Here is a 22,937-nt window from a genome sequence, read left to right on the forward strand (position 1 = left end):
ACGTTTCCAAATGATACGTAACTTGAAGGAATTAACACAATGTCTAAAATTCCTAGGTACTATGCTAGGCACAAAGGAAATGAAAAGGAAGAGGTACAAGGGTTAGAATTAGAACAAAGTCTTTAAGAATAGGGGTTCCTGGGTGGCTCAGTGGGTTAAAGCCTCTGCCTTCGGCTCAGGTCATGATCCCAGGGTCCTGGGATTGAGCCCCACATCAGGCTCTCTGCTCTGCGAGGAGCCTGCTTCCTCCTCTCTCTCTCTCTCTCTGCCTGACTCTCTGCCTATTTGTGATCTTTGTCTGTCAAATAAATAAATAAATAAAATCTTTAAAAAAAAAAAAGTGTATTCTGTCGCTCTCGCCAGCAAGAACGACTCGGAGACTCATGTAGCGGCGAACCTTTTTTATTAATCGCTTTTTTCTTCCTCCCTCTAACCCCGGGCGCATGGGTTTTTATTCAGGCAGTGTTAACCAATCAGAATGCAGTGCTCATGCACCTCCTGCGTGAGTGGACCTAAATGAACAGCCAATCATATTCAGTCCCTTACAGCTCTTATAGTGGGCCTCCTGTACTGGCTCCCGACATCTCCCCCTTTTTTATTTATTTATAATGGCTGAGATCATGCCTGTCTTAGGTTGCCAATCCTCAGCACACATGCTTACCTGTCATCGGGTACTCTCCCTGGTCGAAGAGCCCCTGTCTTAGGTTGCTGTGGTGTGGGATCAGTCTTACCCGTCTTTGACTACCGATCTAGCATACTTAGCCATATCTGGGGGGAGATACCAGCCTCAAGAGCCATCATGGCTTGAACCATGAGGTGTTATTGTCGTTGATTGCGACGGACACGGCCACACACCCAACGTAACATTAGTATGTTAGCTGTGATTAAGAGAACAGCCATGGCACCAAGTCCGGCCCACTGTTTGAGGAATGAAACAGATTGCTGTAACATTTTTTTCCACTCACTAACAGGTGCAATAGTTACTTTGGTAGAATTTATGGATATAATTTGAGCTCGTAATTGCCTAGTTAAATTTTGAAATTGACGGTTCCAGGTACCATTAAGCATATTTCCTAACTGTCTAGAGAGGTTAGCTGCTAAGGATAAGTTGTTATGAGCTATAGGGGTGATACAAAGTCCGGCCATATTATGTATGTATCCTATCGACACAATTGACTCTAGGATATCAAGTTGTTCCTGTACAAGATCAACCCTTTGATTTACAATAAGGATCCCAGCATGCAAATGTCCGTTAATTTGTTCTTGCATAGCCAATGCTTCAGTGACCATTCCTGTGACGTTGTTGAACGCAGCTGCTGTCTGTACTGACGTTGTCAACGCTACTGCAGCAGCAGTAGCAGCGGCGGCAGATGCTGCAATAGCCGCAATGATGGCCGCTGCTATCCCAAAATCTCTTTTATGCCGTAGCAACATAGGCAAGTTATCGGAGTTCACTTGCACCGGCATAGGGATGTATGTTGGTATCTTGACTATTACCTCCCACCGTGGCGTTCCAACATTCTGATAGCAGACAATTCTGGGACTCACAAGAGAGACTAGATGACTTGTTAATAGTAGAAGCATTAAAAACTATGAAGAGAAAGGGAGCTCTAACACAGATGGGCGTTGGTGAGTAACTTACGTGCTTAGCTGAGGTGCAATTGCAAGTAACATTTGTTTCAAATCGAGAGCCTACGTGATAGTTGTACGTACAGTTACGCCATGTAGACCCATTAATAAAGTGAAGGCTTTCCAAGCCTGTACATGCCTGTGCAGCGTTGCAGAGCAGCCACCTATCTAGAAGGTGAGCTGACGTGCCTTGCGCCAGGTCTTGGTAGGTATAATTATAGCCAAAAAGTGGAGTTAGAGTAAGTGGGGATTTTAGGACTGAATGAGAATCCTGTTCCCACCCAAACTCCTGAGAGGCTACTATGGCAGCCACTCGTGCGGTGCAGCTCGCACAATAGCAGGCCTTGGTGCAGCAAGGTTTATACGGAGGAGGCCCCTCGTAAGGTGGCGCTGTTGGGGCTGGGCGCGTGTGAACATAGGATCTAAGTTATCTACCACTTCCGTCTTGGTTTGTAACTGCGCCATAGCTCCTTCTTTCGCTTTTAATTTCAGCTGTGCCATAACTTCCCCCTGCATTTTGAGCTGCGCCATAGCCTTCTTTAGCTTTTCCTCCTTTTTTGCATCTTGCTCACCTTTTGGCTTTTGGGTGATTTCCCTCCTCTGCTCCTTTCCAAAAACCAGGGAGCCGTTTGTCCCACTTCTCTCAAAAACAAACGAGCTGTTTTATTTTTTAAAGGAGTACCAATTGCCTTAAGGATATCAGAAAGCGGCCCCAGCATTTTATATGTGGCCATCTCGTTTCCCATCCCGGAAAGCTTTACTCTCGTCCTTATCCTAGGAACTTTGCAGCCATCTCGTTTCCCATCCCGGAAAGCTTTCTACGCTCGTCCTCGACTTGAGGAACTTTCCCTGTCACTAGACAGAAATAGGTGCACTCTTTACCTGATCGTTGCCTAACTCCGTGCGTCTCTTCTGCATGAGTTCCCGGGTTTCGGCACCAATTGTCGCTCTCGCCAGCAAGAATGACACGGAGACACGCGTGGAGGCAAACTTCTTTAATGGCTTCTTTTTATCTTCTTCCCCCTCTGGAGCAGCACAGCACGCAGCTCCCGCCGCCCCGCTCCGGCGCCGCCGCCGCCATGGTCCAGGCTGCGGCCCCCTCCAGCCGGCAGGGCGCGGCCTGGCTCCCAGTGGGCCCGCCCCTCTACAAGTACATTCAAGCATATATACACCAGCAGCTTAGCCCGCCTAGCCAATCACCGCAGTGCTCATGCACCTCCCGCGTGAGTGGAACTAAATGAACAGCCAATCATATTCAGTCCCTTACAGCTCTTATAGTGGGCCTCCTGTACTGGCTCCCGACAGTATTCCTTAATTATTAAGCTAGTGACATAATTGTGGAAAATGGGGGAAAACAGTAAACTATTCAGATTACTGCTGTTGAACATATTCTTGAAATGGTATTAAAAATTTAACTGAAAATCTCCAGTCATCAGAAAAGTAGTGTTTCAGGGTGCCTAGGTGCCTCAGCCATTAAGCGTCTGCCTTTGGCTCACGTCATGATCCCAGAGTCCTGGGATCAAGTCCCACATCAGAGTCCCTGCTCGGTGGGATGCCTGCTTCTCCTTCCTCTACTCCCTCTGCTTGTATTACCTCTCTCACTGTCTCTCTCTGTCAAATAAATAAAAAATCTTAAAAAAAAAAGTATTGCAAACAGTGCTACTAGTTTTAAAGATAAATGATGAAGATTACAACCTTCTTTTAATTGAAAGTCTTAATTTAAAAACAAAGTTTTAAAAAAATTCCATAGACAAATCCCCTAAATTGACAATTTCTATTTCAAAAGACATGAAGACTGTCATTATGTAACACTTACTTAGAGTCCTTTAAACATTTCTAATCTAATGTAAGTTTCATTAGAAGAGAAAAGTGGATATATGAGTTGGCATACTTTAGTAATTGGTCTGATTTTGGTAGTTTGAAGTGGAAACGCATTCAAAGCATTTGAGATTTCCAGGTTTAAAATTTGGCAGTAGTCTAGTTGAATGGTTGTTTGTTTAGGAAAAAGTCCATGCTTTTCATAATGTAGGCTTTCTGAATATTTGCACTAGACAGATCATTTCATTGCTTTTCAAGGGATCCAAAATAAGTCAGTCATTTTATAGCATTTGCAAAACAGGGAGGATTTTAGTAGTAGGCCCAAGTTACCATTGTTTAAAATTTCTACAGAACCCACCTTAATATTTGATTATGTAGAAATGTTTTCTGGCAAAAGTTCCATTTTTTGAAATTCCAAATTATGAGCAAGTGTGAAAGATAATGACTTTCAGATACTAATAAATGTTCAGGGGCACAGGCCTAGGAAAAATAAGTTGTGGAAAGTGCTTACCCCTGAGGCTTGCTTGTGAAGTGCTCTTGTCAACCATGATAATCACATTATCTTTTTTTTTTTTTCTTTTAGTTAAAGTTGAGCTGTTCTTGACATGTCATGTGCTCAGGTTAATTTGTTTTGCTCATCCTAGATGTTGTGGTGATTTCCACTGAGCTATCTTTTTCTTCTTGTCGCTCTGGGAAATTTCAAAAATAGGACTAGGGGCAGATGTGGAGAAAGTCAGTCAAAAAGGATTATATGGAAAGTAGTGTGGGATGAGAGTAGCCCCCAGCTGACTCCCCATAAGAAAACAGGGACCTCATTCTGAGAACTGCAAGGAACTGAGTCTTGTCACAACCATGTGAAGTTGGAAAAGGATCCTGAGCTCCAAGTGAGAAAGCAGCCACTAGCACCTTGATTTTAACCTTGGGAGACCTTGAGTAAAGAACCCAGCATGCCCTGCCTGCACTGATGCTTGTCTGGATAAACTTTGAGGAACAGAATAGAACTAATAAATAGATATTATTTTAAGCCACTGAGTTCGTACTAATTTGTTATGAAATAATAGAAAACCAGTGTACGGGAATGTCAACCAGCCTAGGGGTATCCAAGTGCCAGTGTGCAGTTTGTTCTTTCTTCCTTTTCTTTCATTTGTTTCTTTTCTTATTTACTTTAGAGAAAGAAAGTGGTACACACAATCAGGGAGAGTGAAGGAGAGAATCCCAAGCAGACTTCCTGATGAGCATGGAGCCCAACACTGGGCTTGATCCCACGACCCTGAGATCATGACCTGAGCTAAAATCAAGAGTTGGTCACCCAACAGAATGGCACTCCTAAGCAGTCTTATTCTTGGGTTTTCTCTTCATAACTAATGTTGTACTGAGGTCACAGTGGTATCAGTAAATACTAAGTTGAACTTTATAATTTATTTATACTTTAAATTTAGACAATTTATGTTTATTCATTGAGTAATGAGAGAAGAAAACTTAGTATTTTCCTTAGTTTTGTTTGTTTTACTATTTTTTTAATCTGTAGTTTTCCTTACCTTGAAGAGAAATTGAGAAAAGTCATTTTTACTGAAACTCACTTTTTCTGCAGTTGACAAACTATAGCTTGCAGGCCAGATCAGGTCCCTTACCTGTCTTTGCAAGTTTTTACTGGAATTCAGTCACTCTTACTCATTTATGTGTTGTCTGTGGTTGCTTTCATACTATAATTTCAGAGTTAGGTATTTGTAAAAGACTCAGAAGCCTAAAATAATTAGTGTATGGTTCTTTACAGAAAATTTTGCCAACCTCTGTGTAGATGGTGATTTGCTTTAAAACCATATTCATCTAACCTTGAATGGCTTCCATGAATGGGGAATGTATTTCTCTGTCTTGAATACACATTATGAAAAGAGATATATCCAGCCATCCCTGATTGCCAGGATTAGATTAGCTTTTATTTCTGACTCTATTCAAATGATGGAAGATGTGTTAAAAATAAGAAAATCTTATAAACTATATGTCTGGGATCCTCAGGGTTAGTGGTTTGCTGGAAGGAATCATGGGACTGGAAGTCATTATACTTAGGCTATGATTTATTATAGCAAGGGCACAAAGCAAAGTCAACAAAGGGAAAAGGTACACCAGAAGCAACACAAATGAAACCAGGCATGAGTTTCTAAGAGTCCTCTTCCAGAGGAGTTGCGCAGTACACACTTAATTTCTCTAGCAATTAATTGCAGCAATATATGCTAAGTGTTGTCTACCAGGGAAGCTCACTTAGTTTCTATTGGAGTTCAATCATGTGGATAACTGTGCTTGTATGACTGACTATAGTGAAGCTCCAGTCTCTCAGAAAGAAAGCAGATGTTCACCACAAATTACATTGTTTGCACAGACTATCTAGACAGAATAGTACAGTATGTCCAAGGTACTGAGTGTGCAAAACAATTCTGTCAGAATACTCTAAGAGATCAATTCCTAAGTGCCAGTCTGTGGCCAGTCAGGAAAACAGGCCCTTCTGAGAATACACATGGTTGTACTAACTCAGCCTACTGAGTTTACATTTTCATGAATATCCCATAATAAGTGGTCAGAAAGACAAGTATTCAGCAACAAACACAAAATGTTTGCTAGTTGTAAATGTTCTGCTAGTTATATATATAGTTTTATATATATAATATAATGCTAGTTGTAATTATATTTCAAATTTTTTGTAGTGACTTGGTTATTTTAGTCAATATTATCTTATTTTCAAGTAAGAAATTGCCTGCATAACTTCATAAATCAAGTCCAGAAGAACTTTGTAGTATCATGAGCCTTTAAAATGTCACCAAAATAAACATTGTTTTGTTTGAACTCACAGTTAGGACTACCTTTGCGCTTTCTAGTTTTTATAGAGACTGAAACAGTTTGGCATTTTTTTCATAGTTCATATTCTTGCATGAATGTCAAAGAGGAATCATTTGCAGAGATGACCTATCTCCATAATATCGTTTTAGCTCATTGTGGCCAATAAAATTCCCAATGGTGTATTAAGTATTATCTCTTGGTTTTTGAAATAATGATGAAATAAGCATTATGAAACATAACACCTTTCAAATTTCTTAATATTAAAGTACTTGATGTATTGCCTTTATTGAACCTCATAGTTATGGAAAAATATACAGGACAAATTTCTTCTTTAGAGATAATTTATTATGCCTCTCTGCATATTTTAGGTGCTGAAGTTAAGTATATATATGGGTGTGTGTGTGTGTGTGTGTGTGTATAAAATTTTCCCCCTGTTCTTTCATCTGGCATTTTCTAGACAGAGCCTGGTATGTTGTATGTAGGATACTATGTGGACAGTGGGGATTCCTGAGATTATTTTAACTTGTGTGACTCTGGACAACTACATATAAATCATTTAATCTTCCTCTGTTTCAGTTTATGTAGTTTGCATCCTTTCACCTTGAAGTTATCTTGTGAGGATTATTTTGATCAGGTTTGGTTACATTGAGGAAGCATCTTCCTATATGTATAAGATGTGGTTAGAGCCATCTACCTGAAATCTGATTAGGGCCTTTTCAGCTAACCTTGGATGTAGATGGAGGCCCTGGGCTTCTGAAATAACTGATAGTAGATTTGCTTTGCAGTGAGGTTTTTTTGTTTTGTTTTTTTGTTTTTTAAGATTTATTTATTTGAGAGCACACGTGTGTGTGTGTGTGTGTGTGTGTGTGTGTGTGTGTCTACAGGTGGGAGTATAGACCCATAGGGAGGGAGAGAGAATCTCAAGTAGACTGCCTGCTGAGCCGAGCCTGATGGAGGTCTGGATCACACAACCCTGAGATCACAACCTGAGTCAAATCAAGAGTCAGATGCTTAACCAACTGAGCCACCCACATACTCTTACAGTGAGTGTTTTGGGCTGTTAGTGCCTCAACTCAGTTTTGAAAAGAGATATAAATCTCTAAAGAGCAAAATCTGTATTTTATTAATCTTTTAGACCTGATGTATAGCATGAAGCTTTGCTGTTTCCTGGCATCTGAACTCCAGGCAAACAAGCAACCTATGACTTTGATAATCAGTCTGAGAGGCTGCAGACTTGGACCTGGGTAGGATTGAGGCCAGCCAGCAGTTTTGTAGATGGAGGGAAGGAAACCCATCTGGCATAAGCAAAAGTGCATTACCTCACAGTCTAAAATAATGGTTATCTGCAAGAATAATTGTGAGTTGTCAAGAAAATATTAAACTATATTGAGCATATGGTATTTAAGAAGATAGAAGTAGAATAAATTGGGAAAACTTAACTTCTGAGTTATTTCCATTAAAATGATTAAAGTATAAAAAGTTTTTACAATTTTCAGTTCCATGAGATGCTCAGTTTAAAACTGGGCAAATTGTAGTCAAATATGTTTAGGAAACGCTACATATTACAGCCCCCCTTTAGAGCTCACAAGGTACATGGGCATATTAAAAGCTTCTGAGTGATGAGCACTGGATGTTATATGCAACTGATAAATTATTGAACTCTATATCTGAAACTAATGTACTATAGGTTGACTATTTGAATTTAAATAGAAAAATACATAAAAGCTGCTGAGAAATTTTACAACTCAATTTTATTCAACCTGGTTTATTCATACTGAATTTGTAGAGATCATTTTCTCTTAATACCTATTAACATCTTATGGATCTTATGTTTGGAGAGGCACATCCCAGATCCACTGTATAAGACTACATACTTGACCTGTACTGTTTTTGCTTTTCTTTATTGCCTTTGTTTTCTTGGGGCACTTACTTGGCTTATTTTTGTTGAAGCTCTTTCTACCTTCTCTAGACTTCTCTGATTTTCTTCAATTTTCTTCCCTCCCCAGTCCACCATTGTGTAAGATTTCAATCCTTGTTGTTGGGAGGGGGAAAAGGCCTAGCTCATAACCAGAAACAGACTGTGTCCTGCCTCTGGTTCCATTTGCAAAAAGTGAACAGATTAATTTTTAGAACATGCTCTCATTTGGGCTTCTCTATTAGTTTTGAGGCCCCTGTTTTGAGTGTAGGTTTGAGTTAGAGGACCCTCCAGCAGACCAGGGATAAGGTGTGCTCCTTGTACCTGAGTGTACCAGATGGCAAGAATATAGAACAACTCAGGTCTGTGTCCTTCTCTGAACATGTTTTGAAACAGAGAAAATAGCTGGATACACAGACTGTATCCATATTCTACAGTTACATACTGTTTTCCTTGGACAAGGGTATGATTTTCTTTTTTGTCCTCTTTACTCTCTATAGCCAGGTCATGTGAACCTGGTTCTGGGCAGGTCACCACTTGTTTGCTGTGGATGTTTGTCCTTGGGCATATGTTCTGACCTTCTCCACACTCAGCTGTGCTTGGTGGACTGTGACTGACCCTGTAGGTTCCTTCTAGAGCATTGTAATTTCTCTCTCTCTCCTTTTCTCTTAAGATATGCCCTGTCCTTCTGTTTCTCCTTTTCTCTTTGGGTTCCTCAGAGCAGGCTCTTTGGAACTTAAGATCAGGTGGAATGGTGCTTTTGTGAGCCTGTGTCTATAGGACTTGAATTCTGTCATTCTCATTGTGCTGGTATTTGAGGTTGGGAACACATTTAAAGGGGCCAAGCCAAGTGGTTTACAAAGGTGTGACCATGGGAGTAGCTTGTTAAACCCGTTTACCTCAGAAAAGATTTTTTTTTTTCCTTCAGTGTGTGAGAAAATCTATTGCTTTTGTTTTTTCTCACTAGCTGGCTCCAGTTTCCATCAATAAAGTTTCAGTCACAAGCATACCAAGTAAATAGTGAAAGCATATTTCCTATCAGTAGTTTAAGTCTCTATTATCTAGAATTGTGTTGTGTATATTGATTTTTAATCCTGATAGAAAATAAAATTATGTGAGCAGCTGGGAGTCTGATGTATATTATCTTTCCGTTTTGGTGGTTTTGCTGTTCTACACAACTGTGCAGTTTTTGATTACTAGCCAGAAAACAGCCCTTGTTAATTAAGGGGTGTGTATGTGATTCCATTGGAATTTAAAGACCACTGGGGTATGAATTTTGGTGCCTCCCCCCCTACAATCATTGTACCCAGAATGATTCCTGATATATAGTAGGTACTCAATTAATTTGTTAAATGAGTGAGTATCATTTTAATATTGGGAGTGGAAATAAAGGCATTTGCTAAGTAAATTTGTTGGTTTAATCAGTCACCAATACTCTTTCATTCCCTTTAATTTTTAAGAGCTGTCTTGGTTTTGGTCATTTTATCTGCCACAGTTGCCATAGCTTATCTTCTGTGGCATTTTTGTTGTTGCCCTTACTTTCTACCTTCCTAAAAACATTTACTGGTTATTATTAGATTTAAAAGCTTCTAAGCAGGCATAGCCTTAAAATCCTTTGATTCTTTCCTTAAAATGCCACTACTATTCTCATTTATAGTGTGAGTTTAAGAAAGGGAGGCTGAACCCAAAATAAACATGGTGAACTTAGCATAGCCCAACTCTTGGTGATCTCATAAGATCTTTCAAGGGCAGGTCTGGGCCTGGTCAGTAATTGCATGGGAAGTACCTGAGAGCAGAAACCAGTGCACTGCAGAATGTGGCATGGGGAACATGCCTGGCCCTGCAAGTCAGGGTGCAGCCAGCACCTGCCTCCTTATCATCAGGCACACAAGGTATCTTCACTGACCCCCACCACCAACCTGCCTCCCTTCCCCTGATGGATACTTTCTCACCTGGGCTGAAAACAAGGGCTTGAGACTCTTGCATGAAATACGAGTCAAGTAAGCTGTTTTCTGTCTTATACAATTGGTTATCTAAAAGAGTGATTTTAGTTTAGTTTCTGTTTTCCTTTTCTTTGTTTTACCAGCTGAATTAGTAAGTAGCTACAAAGATGTCATTTAAAAATAAGTGGTGATTTATTACTAGTATTCTACTATTGCTCTTAGTGTGACCTTTCAATATATTTCAGAGTTAAAAGCTTTAAATTTCTAAATCTTAAAGAGCAGTATTTGATCTGACTAATTTGCTTCATTTGTCATAGAGACAACTTTACCATGGAAGCACTCCTTATTCTTGTAAATGGACTCTATTTTTTGACTTTGTTAGTAGACACAGTTTTTATCTAAGAGGACCCTACTCATGTAGACTTTCATACATGGATTTAGATTTAGATTTGATATACAGGAATTGGGACCCTTCAGTTCAGGAGTAACACTATAATTATTCAAGTAGATCACTAAAAAGAATCTTTCCTGAACATTCCATGGATAAATTTGTAGGTAGGATTACATTAGCTTCAGGGGTATCAGATGAATTGCATGAAGCATTATGCTAATTAATTTTTAAATTTAAAATTTGTGATAGTTACTTTAAATTTTTTTTTTTTTAAGAAAAAAGTGATAGATAGGAAATCATGGATCTTTCATTTAGAGATTAACCATTAGTGTGTCTTGGCTTCTACTTCCCAGACTCTGTATCTCTCAGTTGAAAATCTGATTGGTCCAACTTTTGTCTACCTGAGGCAAATCACAGTAGACACATGGCTGCTTAGGCATGGATGAGGCCACACCTGTGGCTGCTTAGATGTTGAAGGCTCTCCTCCATGGATAGTTCTCTGAAAAGAGAAATCAGAAATAATTGTGACAGTGGTCTATTATAGCAGTATTGCTCACTTTTGGAAACTGAGAAAATTTTGAACACTTTATGATTTTGATAAGTTGCAGGTGGCTTCAATTACAGTTTACATTGTTGTCATTGTCTTTCAGTGACTGATTTCATAGGAACTAATCCTTGCTCATGTTTCAATCTTGGCATTTGTGATATTTAATCACTAATTCAGGTGTCTCCTAGTTCTGAAGTTATTAGGTCAGAGGGAAGGAAAGGAATCACAATACTAATAAGTCTATTATGTTTCAAACATTGGCAAATAATGATTATAGTTACATAGTCACTCTTTGGCTCTGTGAATTTGATCACTGCAGTAAATTTTTTGCTACAAAAGACTCAGATTTACTTGTCAGTATTATTTCTGTAATACTGTAAGGCTGTATTCCTGGGAAGAAGTAACTTTATATGAAAATTTTAAGAGGGCACCACTTGGTTCACTTTCTAAAGGAAACAAGAGAAAATATTGGAAAATATCAATGTTTCAAAAGAAAAAAATAAAGCTTTATTTTGGTACTTGAGATTCAGTTTTGAAGTAAAGTAATATATTTTGTATAATGGTGATTTGGTAAAGAATAAAAATTTTCAAGGAACAAAAATGTTGCCCAAGTACACTGGGTCACTGTGTAACACTAAGCAGTCTACCAGAGATAATGATTAAAAATCTCTTTGGTTGAAAAAATTTTCTTAAGGTACTAGAAGGGATTTCAGTTTTATGTAGTAAGAATAAGTAGGACGAACTGTAGGCAGAGGGAGAAGCAGGCTCCCCACTAAGCAAGGAGCCTGATGTGGGACTTGATCACAGGATCCTGGGATCATGACCTGAGCTGAAGGCAGATGCTTAATCAGCTGATCCACCCAGTCTGACTTTAAAACAGACTGTAACAAGAGACAGAGAAAGACACTATATAATAATAAAGGGAACAATCCAACAACAAGATCTAATAATTATAAATATTTATACACCCCAACATAGCACCCAAATATATAAGACAGTTAATAATCAAATGAAGGAATTAACCAATAATAATAGAATAATAGTAGGGGACTTTAACACCCACTGTAATCCATAGATAGATCATCTAAACAGAAAATCAGCAAGGAAACAGTGACTTTGAATGACACATTGGGCCAGATGGATTAAAAAGATATATTCAAAACATTCCATCCTAAAAGAGTAGAATTTTTCAAGTGTGTATAGAACATTCTCCAGACTAGATCATGTGCTAGGCCACAAAACAAGTCTCAGCAAATTCAAAAAGATCAAAGTAAACCATGCATCTTTTCTGATCACAATGTTATGAAGCTAGAAATCAACCTCAAGAAAAAATGTAGAAAGATCATAAATAGATGGAGGATAAATAATAATGCTACTAAACCATGGATGGGTCAACCAGGAAATAAAAAGAAATAGAAAAATACGTAGAAACAAATGAGAATGAAATGACAATGGTCCTGGTGTATCTGGTTGGCACAGTAGGTTGAGCAACTGACTCTTGGTTTCAGCTGAAGTCTTAATCTCAGAGTCATGGGATCAAGCCCTTCTTCTGTCTCCTCACTCAGTGCAGAATCTGCTTGAGATTCTTTCCTTCTCCCTCTGCCCCTCCCCCCCCTCAAATAAATAAATTCTTCAAAAAGCAAATCAAAACACAATAGTCCAGAACCTTTAGGCTGCAGCAAAAATGGTTCTAAGAGGGAAGCTTGTAGCAATATAGGCTTACCTCATGAAGCAAGAAAAATCTTAAATAAATAACCTAACCTTATACATAAAGGAGCTAGAAAAAGAGCAACAAAAAAACCCTAAAACTAGCAGAAGGAAAGAAATAATAATAATGTTCAGAGCAAAAATAAATGATACAGAAACTGAAGAAACAATAGAACAGACCAATGAAACTAGGAACTGGTTCTTTGAAAAAATCAGTAAAATTGATAAGCCTCTATCTAGCCAGACTTACCAAACTAAAAGGAAAAGAGAAAGGACCCAAAATAATAAAGTAACAAATGAGAGAGGAAAAGTAACAACCAACACCACAAAAATACAAATAATTATGAGAATGTTATGAAAAATTATATGTCACCAAATTGGACAATATAGAAAAGATAGATAAGTTCCTAGAAATAGACATATAAACTCCCAAAACTAAGTAAAAAAGAAATGGAAAACTTCAACAGACCAATAACCAGCAAAGAAATTGAATCAGTAATCAAAAAACTCTAAACAAACATAAGTCCATTATCAGAAGGCTTCACAGGCCACTTCTACCACATATTTAAAGAAGAGTTAATGCCTCTTCTTCTCAAACTATTAAAAAAAGTAGTGAAAGGAAAACTTCCAAATTCATCCTATGGCCAGCATTACCTTCATACCAAAGATAATGCTACAGATAAAGACACCACTACAAATGAGACATACAGGTCATTATCTCTGATTAACAGAGATGCAAAAATTCTCAATAAAATAAAAGCAAAGAGGATCCAATACATTAAAAAATCATTCACCTCAATCAAGTGGGACTTATTCAATATTCATTAATCAATCAACAGGATACACCACATGAATAAGAAAGGATAAGAAACATATGATCATTTCAATAGATGTAGAAAAAGCATTTGACAAAGTACAACATCCATTCATAATAAAAGCCCGCAGCAATATAGAACCATACCTCAACATAATAATAGCTATATATGAAAAGCCCACAGCTAACATCATCCTTAATGGGGGAAAACTGAGAGCTTTTCCGCTAAGGTCAGGAATAAGAAGACAAGGATGTCCTCTCTCACCACTCTTATTCAACATAGTACCAGAAGTCCTAGCCACAGCAGTCAGACAACAAAAAGAAATAAAAGGCATCCAAATTGGCAAGGAGGAAATCAAACTTACACTATTTGCAAATGACTTGATATTCTATGTAGAAATCCCAAAAGACTCCACCAAAAAACTGCTAGAACTGATACACAAATTAAGTAAAGTTGGAGGATAAAAACCAATGCACAGAAATCTGTTGCATTTCTTTATACCAGTATTGAAACAAATTAAGAAAACTATCCCATTTTTACAATTGCACCAAAAATAATAAAATACCTAGGAATAAAACTAATCAAAGAGATGAAAGACCTGTCCTGTATTCTGAAAACTATGAAATACTGATAAAAGAAATTGAAGATGACACAAAAGAAATGGAAAAACATTTTGTACCCCTGGATTGGAAGAACAAATAGCCAAAGCAATCTTGAAAAAGAAAAGCAAACCTGGAGACCTCACAATTTTGGATTTCAAGTTCTATTACAAACATGTAATATTCAAAACAGTATGGTACTGGCACAAACATCGACACAGCAGATTGGTGGAACAAAATAGAGAATCCAGAAATGAACTCTTAACTATTTGGTCAATTAATCTTTGACCAAACAGGAAAGAATATCCAATGGGAAAAAGGCAGTCTCTAACAAACAGTGTTGGTAAAATTGAACAGCTACATGTAGAAAAATGAAACTAGACCACTTCTTACACCATACAATAAATTCAAATTGGATTAAAGACTGTGATGTGAGACCTGAAGCCATATAAATCCTAGAAGAGAACACAAGTAGTAACTTTTTTCTAGATATGTCTTCTGAGGCCAGGGAAACAAAGGAATAAATAACTTTTGGGACTTAATCAAAATAAAAAGCTTTTACATAGCAAACGAAACAATGAAACTGAAAGATAACCTGTGGAATAGGAGAAGATACTTGCAAATGACATATTTGATAAAGAGTTAGTATCCAAAATATATAAAGAACTTATATAACTCAATACCTAAAATGACTGGTAAATGGATAAAGATTTAACCATGTAAATACAGACAATGTAAATGTATGCAATGGATGTAAATGTATACAATGGAATGTTAATTCAGCTATAAAAAATATTAGTGGAAGTACAGAGTATAATGCTAAGCAAAATAAGTCAGAGAGAGGAAGATAAATACAATATAATTTCACTCATATATGGAATGAAAGAAACATAACAGAGGTAAAGGGAAAACAAAAAAGAGAGAGAGACCAAGACTCTTCACTATAGAGAACAAACTGATGGTTACCAGAGAGGAGGATGGTGGAGGTGGGTGAAATAGGTGATGGGGATAAGGAGTGCGGTTGTGATGAGCATCAGGTAATATATGGAATTTTTGAATTACTCTATGGTATACCTGAAAATAATATGACAGTGCTTGTTAACTAATTGGAATTTAAAAAAAAAAAAAAAAACTTTAAAAATATGTAAGAAGATTGCGTTGTTCTGAATTTTGTTCCCTTCCCCAAAATTCGTATATTAAAACCCTCTCACTGGGATAGTATTTGATGATGGAGCCTTTGGGGTGACTAGGTCATGAGGGTGGGTCCTTCATGATGAAATTACTGCCTTTATAAGAAGAGACATGAAGAAGGGTACCTAGGTAGTTCAGTCAGTCTGCTTTTGGCTCAGGTCAGGGTCCTAGCATTGTAGGATCAAGCCTGGTGTCAGGCTCCCTGCTCAGTGGAGAGTCTGCTTCTCCCTCTGCCCCTCCCCCTGCTCATGCTCTCTCTTACTCCCTCACTCATGTGCTCTCTCCTTCCCAAATAAATAAAATCTCAAAAGAGAGAAAGACGTGAGGGAGATCACTCTTTCTCTCTGCCCTTTGAGGACACAGCAGGAAAGTGGCCATCAGCAAGCTAGGTGACTGGCACCTTGATCTTGGACTTCTCAATCTTCACAGATCTCAAAGTCTATTTTTTAAGCCACTTAGTCTGTGTTATTTTTTTATGGCATACTAAGCGAACTTAAACAGAAATTGGTACCAAGAAGTGGGATTTTGCTATAACCAAAACCTTAAAATGTGGCAGTGGTTTTGGAACTGGGTAATGAGTAAAGCCAAGAAGAATTTTGAGTTACAGTGAGGGAACTTCTAAAGGTGATTTTGGTGAGTGATTAGACAAGAAATAGTAATCCTTTGATATATTGTCACAATTAATTTCATCGTTTCTTTTAATTTTTTAAAAATTTTTATTATGTTATGTTAGTCACCATACAGTAAATCATTACTTTTGATGTAGTGTTCCATGATTCATTTTTTGTGTATAACACCCAGTGCTCCATGCACTCTGTGTCCTCCTCAATACCCATCACCATGTTCACCTGTCCTCCTACCCACCTCCCCTACAAAGCCCTCAGTTTGTATCCTGGAGTCCATAGTCTTTCATGGTTCTTCTCCCGCTCTGATCTCCCCCACTTCATTTTTCCCTTTCTTTTCCTAATGTCCTCCATGCTATTCTTTATGTTCTGCAAATGAGTGAAACCATATGATCATTGTCTTTCTCTGTTTGACTTATTTCACTTAGGATAATCCAGTTTCATCCATGTTGATGTAAAAGTTGGGTGTTCATCCTTTCTGATGGCTGAGTAATATTCCATTATATGTGTGGACCACATCTTCTTTATCCGTTTGTCTGTTGAAGGGCATCTTGGCTCCTTCCACAGTTTGGCTGTTGTGGACATTGCTGCTATGAACATTGGGGTGCATATGGCCCTTCATTTCACTACATCTGTATCGTTAGGGTAAATACCCAGTAGTGCAATTGCTAGGTAATAGGGTAGCTCTAATTTTAACCTTTTGTGGAACCTCCACACTGTTTTCCAATGTAGCTGGATGCACACACCCACACACACTTGTGTGTACATATGCACATCCCATCCTTTCTGAAAGAATTAATTTGTGTTCCTTACTGTCAGGCTTGGGCTAAAACAGGTGGTGTCTGGTGAGCTTTAGTTCCTTTCTGTGTCCATGTGAGACTTTCTACACATTCTTCAGGAATTTTCAGCTCAAGAAGAGTTCCATTCCTATATCTGCTGTATTCCAAATGTGTCTGAAATTATTCAAATATTACTTTGTATTTTTAGTCTGGTTTTTATTTGTTTCAGTTTTTAAATTGATTATAAGTACATGAGAGCAAGGATAGACTTGAAAATTTCCTTGTATTAGCTATAGCAGCTTGGGGAGCATGTGAGGGTAGTAGGCATTCAATATACTCTTATATATTAGCTAGATCTCATTAAAGTTGTGACTGCCTAAACCAAAACTGCCTAAGACTGATTGTCATGGTGCCATGAAATTCCAAAGTACTACCTAAATTTCTGTTGAATCTTACCAATCTTAATGCTATTGAATTCTTCCTTGAGGAAGTTCATTTAAAGTTCATGGTTGTGGTTGGAAGATACACTGGAGTCTGGAGTACACTTTCATTGTCATGATTTTAACTTCAGCTTTGTCATACATGTGCATAGCTGGGCAGATGTGTCTTTTTATGCTGTCTTTTCTATTTTTGAAAGAAATTAAAATAAGCATTTCCAAGCTTCCTGAAAGAATTAAGTCACCTCTTTTCACCTTCCCTTCCATTTATTCCTATTTTTGTTTTTTTTTTTTTTTGACTTACGTTTTTAGAGCAGTTTTATGTTTACAGTAATTGAGAGGAAGGCCTAGGGACTTGCCGTATACCTCTTGCCCTGTCGCATCTATACCAGAATTGCACATTTGTTAAAATTTATGAACCTGCATTGGCGTGTCATAGTCATCCAAAGTCCATAGTGTATGTTAAATCTCGGTATGTTAAATCTTTGGTTTTGTCCATTCTGTGGGCTTGAACAAATGCATAATGACATATATTCATCATTATATCATACAGAGTATTTTCACTATCCAAGAATACTCTGCCTCTTCATCTTTGCCTCATAACTGCTGGCAATCACTGATCTGTTTGTTGTCTCCACGGGTTTTTTTTTTTTTTTTTTAATGTAATATAGTTGGAATCATACAGTATGTAACCTTTTTCATTTGGCTTCTTTCACTTAGTCATATGCATTTAAGGTTCTTCTATGTCTTTTCATGTATTAATAGCTCACTTCTCTACAGTGCTGAATACTGTTCAGTTGTGTGAATGTACCACAGTTTACTCATTCATTTACTGAAAGACAACTTGGTTGCTTCCACGTTTTGGCAGTTATGAGTAATTGATCTAAACAACTGTGTGCAGGTGTTTGTGTGGATATAAGTTTTCAACTCCTTTGGGTAAATACCAAGGAGAACGATTGCTGGATTATATTGTAAGAGTATATTTAGTTTAGTAAGAAACTGCCAACTGTCTTCCAAAGTGGCTGGACCATTTTGCATCATTTATTCTTCATAGCACACTATTTGTAAGGTCTCATAGTTTTCTTATAGCTGTGCAATCTTTTTTTTCCTCAAATCCCAAACCCTTTTCTGTCTCCTCTCACCTGAATACAGCTTAAATGTTGATGGTATTCCCACGGTTCTAGCCTGGACCTTCTCTTCTCACTTCTACAGAATTTAGAAGAATGGTCTTTTCAAACTCACATACTTTAATGCACAGTTTCTGTCTTGATGATTCCTGAATTTATATCTCTATCCCATATCACTTTATTAAAACTCCAGACCTTTAAAGCCGCTACCTATTGGCCACTTTTACCTCAGCTATTCTATAGGCATCAGAACATTAACATATGAAAACCAAATGTATATCAGCAACTATCGCTCTAACTGATTATTTTCTGAATTCCCTTTCTAGGTGAGCACACTTTTCTGGTTACCCAAACAGAGGCTTAGGGTCTTCTTTGAATCTGTCTTCACTCTGCTTTCTCATGTATGAGAATCTTCAAGTGTGGTTACATCTCTTCCCTTATTTTCTTTCAAGTGTACCTCTCCTATTCTTACTCCCACTCACATCCTCTTTGTGTTCTGCTTTGATTATGAAGAACTTCTAGCCAGCTGCTTTCCTACTAGTAGTCTTTGGTACCTTCTCTCTCCCATATTAGAGTCTGCTGTTCAGAATGTTCAGAATTTTGCTGTTCAGAATTTTGGATGATCATTCTCTATTAACATCTGATTTTATTAGCCCTTGTGGAAATTGCCAGTGATTCCCCCACTGCCTCTGAATAAAGCCAAATGCCCTGCTATTGTTTTCAGGGTCCTCATACAACCTCTCTTGGCTGCTGCTTGTAGATTTTCCTGCATGTGCTCTGTTCTCTCTGGCCTCATATTCGTGTTCTTCCTGTTCCTTTTCCCTGGGATGTACTTGCTCTTCTTTCTGTCTAATTAACTTACACTTAGCATTCAGCTTTAGGTGGCAGTTCTTCCCTTCTTCCAGTGCCCGACCCGGATTTCTTTGTTCTTCTTACATGTTCCCGGTAGAGCCTAAGCAATACTTCAGTTACAATCCTTCTACCACATTGTTTTATAACTATAGTAATCTGCCTTATCTGTGGTTTCACTTTCTATGGTTTGTTACCTGGGATCAACCACAGTCTGGCAGCTAATGATCCTCCTTCTGACTTATCATCAGAAGGTCGTTAGTAGCCTAACACTATGACTCGTGCCTGTATCATTTACCTCACTTCACCTCATCAAGTAGGCATTTTATCATCCCAAGAAGAAGGGTACTTCTTCTTGTGATGTACTTGCAGTACAGTACTGTAAGTGTTTGAGAGAAAGAAGAAGGGTACTTCTTTTTGTGATATACTTATAGTACAGTACTATAAGACTTTGAGAGAAAGACCACATTCACATAAATTTTATTATAATTCTATATTATTACTAGTTATTTTTAATCTCTTATTGTGCCTAATTTATACGTTAAGTTTTATTTCTGGTATGTATGTATATGAAAAAACGTAGTCTGTATAGGATGTAGTACTATGTAGTTTCAGGCATTTACTGAGGGTCTTGGAATGTATCCCCTCAAGAGAAGGGGGAACTAATGCATTTCGTTCTGACCTCTCCATCCCTATGAAGTCCTGTGTTCTCTTCACTTCTGGATGTGAGTTTCCAGCACAGGCCAAATGTGGTTGACTATTTGCTGACATTTTTCCAGGATAACGGTTCATACTTAGGGGTGATTTTGTCTGCCAGGGGACATTAGCAATGTCTCAAGCCATTTTTGATAGTTATGATTGGTGAGACCGTGCTGTTATCATCTAGTTGGTAGGAGCTAGGTATGCTCCTAAACAACCCTACAGTGTACAAGAGACTTCCTACCACATTATCCAGCCCAAATGGCAGTTGTACTGAGGTTAAGAAGCCCTGCTCTGGAATGAAGTGTAAAACTTTAAGATACTAAAAGAAAAGACTTTTTGTAACAAAAAGATGAATTGAGTTTGGAGTTCTCAAGTAATGTATACAGATTTTTAGTTTCAAGCAAGTTAATTTTTAGTCTAAACTGCTTTGTGGTTTGTTTGTTTGTTTGTTTGTTTTTGTGGCCTGTTGTTAATATTTATTCAGAATTTGTGCTGTGGGGAAAACATGTGAGTCTAGTGCTTATTAGTGGGTTATCAGCTACCTGCAGTAATTTAAGCATGCAAATGAGATTGTGAAAAGTATAATGGAACTAAGCTATTTGTTTGAGAACTTTTTTCATTTATGTTTTCTTATTTCAAATGTGCCTAGTAACAGGTGACTACCCAGGCAGTTTTTGGAGGTAAGGAATGAGGGATGTCCTTTTTTAAGCTCTTAAAAAAGGCTTAACTATAAAATCCTCAGAAAAGGCCAAATATAGTAAACTTCTTGTTTTATATTTAGATTAGCAAATGATGAAAACTCTAGTGCTACCCTGCACACTCACACACCAGTTCACACCCACCAACAATGACCCTCATACACTTATATCCTCTTCATTCTCTTTAACCAAGTGTCTGCTACAGTGTCAGGGACACAGTCCATGTTGACCCATCAAAATAGAGAGGGCTCCTCATGGGAGACCCCATGCCTACTCAACAAAGATCCGTTTCAACTAAGTGTACTGTTTTCATTTAATAATCTATTATTAAATTATTAATAAATAATAAATAATTTAGTAATTAAATTACTACATTTATTAATAAATCAGTAAATTTATTAAGAAATTTATTATTAAATTATTTATTTCATTTAATAAATTCATTATTTTATAAAGGTATTAAATGAGGAGAGCTTACTAATACACTAGAAATTTTTAGAATGTTGAAGGATAAATTTTTGGTGATACTAGAACAAAATGGAACTGATCTGCAAAACGAAGTAATGGGAAAATAAAATACCTACGATGCTTAAGTATTTTAGCGTGTGCCTTAAGTAAAGAAAGGAGACATCAACAGAAGAAGTTTTGATTCATCTGTCTAGGATTCCTTATGTGATATTATGTCCAATTTTATAATCCATTTTTCAAAAAAAAATTTTTTGAATTAGAAATTAAGTAGAAGAAAGAAACATTTTAGGAAATGTTAGGAAAAAGAGGCTGTGACTCCTTTTTTTTTTTTTAAGATTTTATTTATTTATTTGACAGAGATCACAAGTAGACAGAGAGGCAGGCAGAGAGGGGGGGGCGAAGCAAGCCCCCTGCTGAGCAGAGAGCCCCGATGCGGGGCTTGATCCCAGGACCCTGGGATCATGATCTGAGCCGAAGGCAGAGGCTTTAACCCACTGAGCCACCCAGCCACCCCAAGTGACTCATATTCTTAAATAGGACCTATTGATAGTAAATACAGAATAACAGTTTAACCTATAAGTAACTATTTACAAAGTTATTTCAGTGAATATAACCAGAAGATAATGGAATAAAAGGACATGTAAATATGGACTTGAATAAAGAATTCTCCTGATTTAATTGCATTTCTTTTAATATTTTTCAGAGTTCTACAGAAATTTTGGAATATTCATCAGATAGTGAAAAGGAGGATGACTCCATTGATTCAGAATCTTCTCTCAAATACCACATGGATTTTGAATCTGTTGATAGACAGATACCGGAGAGACCTATAAAGCAGAAGGTGAAATCTGCAGAAACCACTTTGTACACACCCCAGAAACAGATGTTTCCGAGGACTCCAGAAACATCAGCAAACAAGAAGAAGCTTTTGAGGTTAAATTACACCTTTTTTTTTTTTTAAATACTGTTTTTTTAAAAGTTGATATCTTTCTTTTAAATCCAAATACCTAAAATGTTAATTTAAAAATACTTAAACTTGTTTACTTGGGGAAGAAAATTGACAGAATAGAATTGGAACTTCAATAAGCAATTATAGAATTTCTCATTTCTGGAAATGATTTTAGGGAACTGTTTATACAAGTCATGCATTCACTGTTTCAGTCATAACAGCTGACATGACTATTTCCTTAATGGGATTGGTTATTTGGGTTTATCAGATTTTATTGAGCATCAGTATTCCAGATACTTAGACAATTAAGACAAGTATTAAGATGATTCCTGTTTTTGAATAAGTTATATTATAAAGAGAGAAATAGAAATAAATAAATTCAATTATTTTTACAAATATGATTACAGAGATTGTCCAAGGGAACACTTGCAAATGCAAAGATGGATGAGAGAGCAAAGACACAGCAAAGATAGCAAAGATAGGAAACTGGCTTTATGTATATGAATAACCACAAGGGCCAGGCTATGGTGGGGGGGGGTCACACAGAACATGTGAAGGGGATAGGAGTATGCCTTCTAAGAGCTGTGTCCCAATTCTGTGTAATATATGGTTAATTTGTGTTTTAAATTAGAGCAAAACAATGAAAAGAAAATTTCAATGAAAGTGAGAACTTGGGGCGCCTGGGTGGCTCAGTGGGTTAAGCCGCTGCCTTCGGCTCAGGTCATGATCTCAGGGTCCTGGGATCGAGTCCCACATCGGGCTCTCTGCTTGGCGGGGAGCCTGCTTCCCTTCCTCTCTCTCTGCCTGCCTCTCTGTCTACTTGTGATCTCTCTCTGTCAAATAAATAAATAAATAAATCCTTAAAAAAAAAAAAAAAAGAAAGAGAACTTGTGGGAACCAGTGCCACAAAAGGAAACT

The 22,937-nt window shown here is 37.6% G+C and overlaps 1 protein-coding gene across 5 annotated transcripts in view; it reads left to right on the top strand.

Moving 5' to 3' along the window:
* The window catches only part of SPIDR (scaffold protein involved in DNA repair), a 590,033-nt gene that overhangs the window by 194,851 nt on the left and 372,245 nt on the right, over window positions 1-22,937 (top strand). For all 5 annotated transcript variants that reach the window (XM_059394553.1, XM_059394557.1, XM_059394556.1 and 2 more), the window contains one exon: window positions 21,774-22,003. In XM_059394553.1, the coding sequence (XP_059250536.1) occupies window positions 21,774-22,003 (230 nt within the window). The remainder of the gene's footprint in view (window positions 1-21,773; window positions 22,004-22,937) is intronic.

This window comes from Mustela nigripes, chromosome 3 (assembly GCF_022355385.1).
Source record: "Mustela nigripes isolate SB6536 chromosome 3, MUSNIG.SB6536, whole genome shotgun sequence".
Taxonomy (NCBI): domain Eukaryota; kingdom Metazoa; phylum Chordata; class Mammalia; order Carnivora; family Mustelidae; genus Mustela; species Mustela nigripes.